This window comes from Phalangium opilio, unplaced genomic scaffold, assembly GCF_054372755.1.
Source record: "Phalangium opilio isolate 3A_F unplaced genomic scaffold, DU_Popi_V2 ptg000329l_1, whole genome shotgun sequence".
In the NCBI taxonomy this organism is placed as follows: Eukaryota; Metazoa; Arthropoda; class Arachnida; order Opiliones; family Phalangiidae; genus Phalangium; species Phalangium opilio.
The window spans coordinates 9,309,255-9,319,805 of NW_028324226.1; the positions used below are offsets into that span (position 1 = coordinate 9,309,255).

The 10,551-nt window shown below is 36.8% G+C and overlaps 1 protein-coding gene across 2 annotated transcripts; it reads left to right on the forward strand.

The window, feature by feature from the left end:
* Positions 1-7,575: 7,575 nt before the first annotated feature.
* Positions 7,576-10,258, forward strand: LOC149610720 (uncharacterized). 2 transcript variants are annotated; one of them, XM_089858889.1, is made up of 3 exons: positions 7,576-7,808; positions 8,285-8,847; positions 8,985-10,258. In XM_089858889.1, the coding sequence occupies exons 2-3, from the start codon at positions 8,315-8,317 to the stop codon at positions 9,238-9,240; spliced, it is 789 nt and encodes a 262-aa protein (XP_089715015.1). In that variant the 5' UTR covers positions 7,576-7,808; positions 8,285-8,314; the 3' UTR covers positions 9,241-10,258. The 2 variants fall into 2 exon arrangements, with proteins under 2 accessions (XP_089715015.1, XP_089715016.1); XM_089858890.1 differs by lacking the exon at positions 7,576-7,808 and adding an exon at positions 8,023-8,167.
* The last annotated feature ends 293 nt before the right edge of the window (positions 10,259-10,551 follow it).

Genomic DNA, 10,551 nt, shown 5'->3' on the forward strand with positions numbered 1-10,551 from the left:
ACAAGTAAGCTATTTGCAAGTGTTCTCCTACTTTAACAAACTCTTGACCCACGAGAGCGACAGACTACACTGTTAAAAAATGTTGTCCAAAATTGGATGTAAATGGATCCAAACGGCTGACTCTGAGACAGCACAGTTTTTCGTCTATTTTTGGATAACGTAATTTGCGTCCAAAAAGGGACGGTCAAATGATAAGCCAGATTTGGAGTCTCATCCAAAATTGGATCCAAAATCATCTATTAAGGGATCAATTATTACCCAGAAATGGTCAGGATGTCATCCAATTTTTACGCAAGTGGGCAAAAATGTTCTAGTATCCTCCCAATATTGGACTAATTTCAAGCCAATATTGGACTAATATCAAGCTTATATTGGACTAATATCAAGCCAATATTGGACTAATATCAAGCCAATTTTGGACTAAATTCAAGCCAATATTGGAAAAATATCAAGCCAATATTGGACTAAATTCAAGACAAGATGGGACAAATTTCTAAACGATATTGGACTAATATCAAGCTCATATTGGGCTAACATCGAGCCCATATTGGAGTAATATCGAGCCCATATTGGTGTAATACCTAACCAACACTGGACAAATGTCGAAAAATAATTGGCTCATATGAAGTCAATATGGATGCTAGATTCTTTACTTCACCGAGTGATGTATGCTATGGAGAGGTTCTGTTCTCGACGTATCCATCTGTCTTTGTGTGTGCCTATCTGTCTGTCGTTACACCCCAAGAGATTGCTTTCGCAGATTCCTAATCTGAACAAAAGTGTTCTCAATTTCACAGTTCATGTGTTCAAAATTCACAGTTAGCGGAATTGTGGAATATTGGAAGTTACACTGACCACTATTCTCTTTTCTGTCGTCCCCAATCTAACTACACCATTTTCTGGTCTTTCAGACACTCGCGAAAGAGGCGTATTCTAGGAGTCAAACGTCAATAATAGCTAGGTTCAAATGATAATAGGGTAAACCTCTCTTAAAGCGATACAACTAAAAGTATGATAAGTAACTCTCGATAAAAATAAATAATATCGAATAATTTTAATAAAATATTTGAGAAAAACCTATCTTAACCAAAAAATCTGTAGTCAAAGTTTATATGGGACGAGTAAGGAAGATTGGGTCACTGGATACATTTCATAGTTTATATAAAGCGAGTAATTAAGACATGAAGCTCTTTCCAAATTTAATGTATGACGAGTATTGATATCGTTAGTTAATAAAAACGGAATAAAGAAGTTTTGAGGTAAATGACCAAAAGATGTTTCAAGCGTGACTCTCTGAAATATTGTAGGGCAGTATTTTTTTACCTCTCTGGGGGAAGGCTTTCTTGTCTGTGTTTTGTTTCAACTTCTGCAGTTGCTTATCAATAAAGAGAAATGATTGATGAGAAATAGGTAAATATTTATGTAGGAGATCCTCAAATATGATTTCGCTCTCCCTTTTTTACCTTAACCCTTTTATATACATTAACCCCTCTTTGTTCGAGTCTAGGGTGTTTATGTTGAGATATGGATGGGTTTCGCACCAAGAATCGAAGACATGCATTTTTGGATTAAAGCTACCATTTTTGGACCTTCACATCACTTCCCATCCAAATTTGGACTATTTGTGCAAATTTGGATAGTTTAAGCACCAAGAATCGAAAGCATCCATTTTTGGATTAAAACTACCATTTTTGGACCCTTACATCACTTGCCATCCAAATTTGGATTACTTTGTGCAAATTTGGACAGTCATTGGACTCATTTTTCTAACAGTGTAATATACTTCAGAATGACATAGACAAGATAGATGTCTGGGCGGGCATATGGAAGATGCCTTTAAATATGTCTAAAATTAAGGATCTTCGCATAACAAATAGGACCTGCAGGGAATCCTCCGTCCACGGGCCACTAAGCAAGGAGGACATTTCAGATCTAGTTTGCGTATTCAATCAGTTCGACTCTTAAAATAAACAGGCTCCTATGTGATTTAGGAAGGGAAAAGGGGTTGAACCGGAACTTGTTCCACGTACCGCAGCGCCATCTACCCTGAAATAGATTTAATCTGTGATTTTTGACTCGGTCTTTAGCTACAGTTTATATTAAGGGCCACCGTGCTTAGATATTTACATTTTTACTCAACAGTTAACTAGTTTAGGAGTTCAAGGTTTTGATTTAGCTTTATAATTAGAACTGGTGTATCTATATTTTCAATAATAGTCACAATTATAAACTATTGCATTTAAAAAGTAAACTTCCTTCTAAAACACCACACCAGTAGCGCGCCTTGAAGGAAAGAGCGATGGAGTGGTTACCCTCATACTTTTAACGTTGCCACCTACGGAACCGAAGTGCTCCGATCATCCTCAGCGTTTAGGTAGGGTCGTACTGTACGGAATCGTAAAGGACGCCCCATCGGCCTTAATCATGCAAATACAATGGCACTACGAGACAGCACTGAAGAATCGCCTACCGAAGGGTCGGGACGTGCAATAGGTACACTGGGAGAGTTTCAGTGCCGCAGGTAGGCCATCATCATTTCCACAAGCATCATTACCTGCCTTTCGCGGGTTACCGGATATTCAAAAATGGCCGCGTTTTCAAAAATATGTTTTCCAGCCTTACTCGTCATGTTAACGAAATGACGTGCTTCGGCCTTTTAAAAAAGTCTGCTAGAGGTGACAAAAGTAAAAACCGTTTACTAAGAGAGACGCTGGATAACAGAGCTGAAATGTCCTCTTAGTTTAGAGGCCTTTGTTCCGTCTACACCACAAGCGCCAGCGATATACCACGGGTGTCAAATGTATCTTGGCATTATCTTCAACTCTTTATTGGAATGTTGGAAACTACATACTGACACCATATCTGCTAAGGATACAGCAAGCAGCATTTTGATCGGTCGGTTTCAGTCACAATACTAATTCGCTCCTAAAATGACCCTCTTTAAAGCTCCATCATCTTTCAGACATTGTATTCTCTTCAAAACTCAGCCATGCATCAGTAACAGTCTATTCATCCCCAAGGATCTGACGGAAGCAAATTGAAGGTAACCCCCACAAAGACCTCATTCACGGAAAAACGCAAGGCTAAACTCACTCTTACCTCTCACTATTCGTGATTGGAACAATACGAGAGGCCAGTCTCTTTTCCCATAAAGATACTTTGAGCTTTTTTAAATGACTGTGATTACAAAGACTGTGTGATGCGCATAAAATTCTGTTTGCCAAGTAATGAATTGAAATTGACTTAATTACAACATCATGTGATTCTGGAGCTGCGCAATTCGGTCAAACATGTTCCAGACTCCAACGCCATGTCTCTGAACTCGGAGTGAAATGAAATTGCCACTGCCGAAGTCAATCGAGTGTGAAAAGTGACGTTCAACTGTACATAAGATGGCCCGTTAAGATCAGGAACGAACATTTGCAAAGTATCTTCTGTTTTTCAAAAACCGTATACTATACCGATGATACCCTATTTCAGAGTTGCGCAAAGTTTACCATCAAGAATGGCACATATATATGACCACAGCGAAAGAATTGTTTGAGGAAATCTAATCCCGTCAAAGAGCTAGTCAACATCAAGGCCTTATTCGTAAACCTTCACAGTGGATGTAACTTCATGAAATTGAGTTGAATGACATTCCAGTTTTTAGTGAGGACTAAGCAAGATGTCAGGGGAATTTTTATGAGTAATATTTGAGTACAGATGCGCCGAAACCTACGTCGCCTTGAATGTTGAAAAGCGCGACTCGTTTAATGTGTTTATGTGTAATTTCTCTAGATCGGAATTTCACCATTTAATACGTGCCAAATGGTATTGGAAAGGATTTTTTCTACCAATGGTGTTGTAATTGTAAAGGGGTTCGATACGAATTTTTTAAATATTTGGGAGCAACTGGACCGTAGCCCTTCCTCAGTCGTGCTAAATTAAAATGAAACCGTTTTACAGATTTGCTCTTTTTCTAAATAAAAAGGAAGATTACATTTCTACATTCAGTCAAAAGGATACTCCACTTTTTTCTTTTTTAATAGAAAGAACTTAATAAAATAATATATATATCAATCAAAACCATGTTCCTGTCTACAATATTAAACAATATACGAGAAATTAGGCTTAGCATAAGTTCATGAGATATGATCCATAAGTATGGCACTGGTTACTGAAAGATGAAGTGACGTAGGCGAAACGTCACATATTCTAGTAAAGCGACGCCTGGTGAGGCGTTGTCAAAGGCTTAGGTCAGACTAAATAAGAAGATGGACTGTAAAACCGAGTGTAGTCAATTCTGGCGTCGTTATTGAACTAGCTCTCAGAAAGTCTCTGGCATTATGAAGTATAGGAAGTGTCATACTTATGCAACATTATGGATTACGTAACGGCCACTACGTATTATAGTCTGTCAAACGAAAGAAGAGCCCTGAGAAATTTGTCCAAATTGGTGTCGCCACCATCGACCCCATAGTACTTCATCAACTTGTTTTGTTTTGTCAATAGTCGTCTGTAATAAAGTCTGCGATAAACAGATAGGCTTAATCGCAATAGAACCAATACATTTTGCAATATATATTTAATATGTTTATGTTTCATGGTTTTTTACGATCATCGAGTATTAGAGAATATAAAACAAAATTAACGACAAAACACCAGTTTTATCTTTGTTGAACTAGTATTGCAATATATTTTAATGACATAAGTTAAAGTACTTGTCCATAAGTAGTTCAGCATCAAAGCGTCTTCAGTCCAAGTCTTCATCAGAGTCTTCGCTGTCTTCTTGCATATTCATTTTAAGAGGTTCAATTGTGGTTTCGATGATGGAATCTTTTTCCCAATACTCATGCATTATATTCTTGACGTAAACTTTATGAAATAATAAAGCGTCACAAGTCCAGAACCCTGAAGTACGAAATTGACGAGGTTTGTAAAAGTAGAGGTCACGCGGTAGTGAGGATTCCACCGTACCATTGCCAGTTTAACCCGATTGAACTAATATGGGCACAAGTGAAGAACGACGTTACGAAGCAGAATTCTGGTTTCAAAATCTCGACGGTCAAAGATGCAACACTGAGGGCCATTGAACGTGTGACGCCAGAGAATTGGCGTAAGGCAATAGAGCACGTCGAGAATATAATGCATGAGTATTGGGAAAAAGATCCCATCATCGAAACCACAATTGAACCTCTTAAAATCAATATGCAAGAAGACAGCGAAGACTCTGATGAAGACGTGGACTGAAGACGCTTTGATGCTGAACTACTTATGGACAAGTACTTTAACTTAAAATATATTGCAATGCTAGTTCAACAAAGATAAAACTGGTGTCTTGTCGTTAATTTTGTTTTATATTCTTTAATACTCGATGATCGTAAAAAACCATGAAACATATACATTTTAAATATATATTGCAAAATGTATTGGTTCTATTGCGATTAAGCCTATCTGTTTATAGCAGACTATATTACAGACGGCTATTGACAAATCAAAACAAGTTGATAAAGTACTATGGGGTCGATGGTGGCGACACCAATTTGGACAAATTTCTCAGGGCTCTTCTTTCGTTTGACAGACTATAGACTTCTCCGCAAAGTACTGGGAGTACCTCTATTGGATGACTAGTACCACCTGACGGATTCGTCAAATAGGGGCTTCTCGGTGAAGCGCAGTGTCTATTACTGAAACTTGTTTGTATTCTCTTTAATATTTTAGATAGAAAATGGCTACAATTGACATATTCATTCATTTATACGCTCTTTTGGCTAAAAAAGAAAAAAATTATAGCCCCAATAAAATCCCTTTAGAAAAGGTACGTTTCCCGTTTACTGCTCCTTCTTTGGTTTCTTGCATATAAACGCCACGACGATCGCAGCAGATGGTATGAATCAAAATTGCGCCGAGTATGCGTAAACACTACTCAATTAATTATTAAGCATTGTTTAAATATATACGTATTGACGAATAATTAGTTTTTGGTCAATACCATTAAATTTTAAGACAAACTTATTCTTTTAAGTAAACAATAGCATATCGTGTTCGGAGTTCTTGTTTATGAAGGTACTTCCGCAAAACAAAGACTTTCTTTCGACAACCCATATACGTTGTTCTTTCCTGTGCCCGGGAAATGAAACATTTTTACAGGCTTTTGATCCATTTCTTATATAATTTCGCCTACTATTTATACATTTTATCTCATCCAAACTGTAAATCGATGCAGTTACAAAATGCAGTTTTTCCAGAATTCATATTCACCTTTATGAACAAGCGTTTAAAGTTTCAGCGGGATTTGTGTCTCCTATTTCGAAGTGCACAATCAGTTGTATTTTTTTCTTTATGGAATATTACTTTCAACGTTTGTTGTTCTAACACTATTCATATTAATAAAATCTACATATTTTCATAGTTAAATTTCGTAAATATCATCTGAGAATACAAATTTACCACTAATTTGTCAATAAAAAATTCTATTTTCAACTTTACCTGACCTTGAAGTCTACCTTCTATTGGAGATCTTCGTTATTTATTATTCTTATCATTAAAATTTTTATCCATGTGCATATGTATAATATATAATTTTCTCTGTTCACACCTTTCACCAGTGTAAGCATAAATGTAGATTTAACAACAATATAATAGTTCAAGCTTTATCGCACGAAGGGACGTCCGAACTAAGTGTCCGAATTAAAAACCTTTATGTACTATAGTACATAAAGGTCCAGTATGAACAGCATACCTTATGAGCGTTATCATCTCTGTTCAGCAATTTCAATTCAAAAAATATGAAAACTAAATAGACAGGGACCAAAGTTTTGTTGTTTCGATATTTGCTTATGTTTTAAACGAAAAATGTGTGACTTTAATCGTAAATCATTACTATGACTATAGGTTTGATTTTGCACTTGCCAATGCTGTGTCGCAGATAAGTGTTCGTTAATCTTACCAGACGACGGAAGGCGGGCCATTAAAAGGTGCTTGAAATATTTGGGACCATTTCAATATGTAAAAATGTAAGGTTATTAATAGCAACCACGGCCAAATAGTTTTGGTTTTGCGACCAATTATAACTCCTAGAAATAGCAATGCAGAATTCGGAGGAAGCAATGTGAGATAATAATTGATTAGACAAAAGAAAAAATTTCAAATGTAGCCTAAGGAATCCAAATATCACGCGAGAGTGAAAATAAAATTATCGAAAGGAATCGCCGCCAAATTCATTTATACATCCTATTTCCTTTTCAGTTTTTAAAATCACGTATTGTTTAGAAAGGTAATCCGAAGAAGAAAAAAAACAGATCTTTTCAATCTCAATTTTTATCGAGGCATAGTTCCTCTAAAGCGTTTCATTTTTCCAACACTTGGCGGCACCACCTTACGGAAAATAAGTTTTAGGCGGTGTATTTATCTAATTTTCAACTAAGAGCCACAAATTCCACCCTCTCTTTTCGGCGATTAAATAGTACAAGAAAAAATGGACAGCTTTCCCTGTTAAATTTCACCTGGCTTCATAAAGCGTGAAGGAGGGGGTAAGGGGGGTTTAAAATGGCCGATCATGGGGTGCGTTGAAATAAGACGTCCAAAGAGAGAAAAAAAAACCAAAAAACGCTGGAAGGAACAAGGTTATTCGCGTCGGCCGATCTAGGTCTAGAGCAGCGTTCCTCATGTAGGTCATTCATTCCGCTCGAAGGGAGCGCGTATTTAAAAGCTGATGGTTTCCCTCGAATCACGGCACACTCACATCAGCATTCAATCGGGAATAGCGCGACAACTCCTTCTCTATTTGGAATATTATTGTAGTTTTTTATTCGACTAGCAAACAGGTAAGCCAAGCTTAATTTGAGAGAGAAAACGCGAATTGCGCGGAGAAATTTGTTGAATGTTTCGGAAAGCATTTAATTAATATATTTGAGGATAGACAGTATCTCTCCCCCCTCAAAGAAATATTTAAACTCACCCCCTGCTCCCAAAATTGAGACTGAGAAAACTCCGCCTTCGTTTAGATTTAAACCGAAATAAGGCCATAGCGTTTTCTTACTATCCCCTTAGATTTCTCCCCTTAATCTTTCTCACAACTTCAGCCCTATATAAACTCAGTAACCTGTTAAATCTGTTCAGTATCTATCTGGTCCACAAGAAGGGCCTGATACATTTAGTTTTTCGTTCACTCGAGATAGAACAGGTACACAGAGTAAAATATTTGATGGCTATATGTATATAATTATAAATCGAGCTTTCACTTTATATAGAAATATCTTTATTTAAAACTAATATCTTCACTCGCTTTTTTATTCTTTAGGTTCTTCACAGACCTGAGTCGATCAAAAAAATGCAGATTAGACCCGTGCAGCTTTGCCTAGTGGCTGTGGTCACGTTATTAGTACCTTACGCATCCGCGGGAGGATGGTGGCCCGAGCCAATAATTAAGGTCATCCACAAGGAGGTGCCAGTCATTCACAAGGTGCCAGTACCCAAGGCGGTACCCATTCCAAAGCCATACCCAGTACCCAAGGCCGTTCACGTTCCTCACCCGGTGCACATTCCCGTTAAAGTGCCCATTGTGAAAACCATTCCCAAGATCATCACCATCCATAAGGCTATCCCGGTGCCCAAATTCGTCGCCGTCCCAAAAATCGTCCACTTTGGAGTACCCTATCCAGTTATTAAGAAGCATCCAGTGCCCATCTACAAGCCGTACAAGGTGCCCAAGATCGTCCACGTTCCTTATCCCGTAAAGGTTCCACGTATCGTCCCATACCCAGTCCACAAGATCATCCACATTCCCAAGCCATTCCATGTCCCAGTTAAAGTACCAATCGTCAAGGAAGTCATCGTTAAAAAGCCAATAGAAGTACCAGTTCCGTAAGTACATTTATCTTAATATTTTAACCCTACTCATCTAAGTATTATTCATATTCTAATCAACCGCTAACAAAACCTATCTTTTAAAGTTCATTAACCTTATTTGCTGTCTTATTTCTCTATATTTCAATTGTTAGAGTCTACATTAAGAAGCCAGTCGTTGCCCATATTAGCCACGGAGGCAAGAGCGGTTACAGCAGTCACGGAGGTTTTGCCGGAGGTTTCGGTGGAGGTTACGGAGGTGGTTACGGTGGTGGAAAGAGTATCGGAGGAGGTGGTGGTGGAGGTCACGGAGGATGGGACTTCAAGCGCAAGAGCGACGACACCGATCACGCTGAATTCGTCGATTCTCCAATCGAAGCTGAAAAGAAGGCTCAACAAGCTAAACCCTAAATGGACTTTTATAAATACGCTCTAAATTAAATTTGTGAGAATACCGTACGACTAAAAACACTCCCTTCTCATCCTTCTTTGAAAAAAAAACAATGGAGAAATTTGCCCGTCGAGAAGTCAGTCGGTCATTAACCTCGACTTCTTCATGGTATAAAAACTATAAAACAGATAAAGGTCCGTCGAGGAAGGAGCGTAGAGACAAATAAATTGGAATGTCACAGTGCCCCAGTTCTCAAGGCGATTATAATCCTAAATATCTTTAATAACCCGCAAAAACTTAAGATTTTAGTATTGCGAAGAAATTAATTTTAAAATACTCAGACAAAATTATGTTTTTAGAGAAAGAACACCAGTTTTCTCGTCTCTACGCGAAAAACCTAAAACGTCCTTCCCGAAATTGTAAATATTGTAATTTTTGACTATTTTTAAAATATTTGTTAATAATGATGTCTATATTTTTGCTACGCAAAGCCATTATTATTAATGATACAAATGTATTATTATTAAAATTGCAAAAATATTGACAAATGAATTTCACTAAATAGTGTACATTATTATTTTAGAACTTTAAAACAACAAAAAAGCAAAATTTAAAAAAATTCGAATTAGAAACGCCATAACCCCCGCGCCTTAAAATTGATTTAATAATTTATTAAATTTAGGATATTTGAATTTGGGTAGTCTATAATTTTCGGGGGTTTATGTAATGGACTTTAATGATGATTTTAAGGCTTTTTTGCTTTTATTACTTTTAAAACTCGATTTTACTAGCATATTATTTCATTTTCAAAATTGGAGTGAAAAAATGGTGTGATAAACATTTTAAACTTTCCTCTCAGGGTTTCTTGAAAATCATCAAACATTGCTTCTGTTTGTCTTAAAAAACTATTTGTTTCTATAACAAGAAGAAATAATACTAAATCAGAACAAAAACGGAAATTGAATAGAAAATTTTGTAAAAATTGAACGAGATTAATGAAATGTTTGCAAATAAATTATATATTTTTCATGATAAAAAGTGACAGAATTAGAAGAATTTATTTAGTTATGGATTCACTTTTCACCTAAATACTTCGAACGGTACCTTTTGCACCTAGAAGAAAATATTGAGGCTATTAACGTTTTTTTATTACGAATAGTTTTTTCCTCAGCAATTTTTGAAAACGATTTTTTCAATTGACTTTTTCCTTAAACCATATTATTGACTGAGATTATCTAGTTCAGCGTTTAAAGATTTCTTGAATAACGGACCAAAATTAGAGCTCGAGGCCCTCCGTCCATGCACGGTTTGTAGAGCTTAATCGAGGGCGC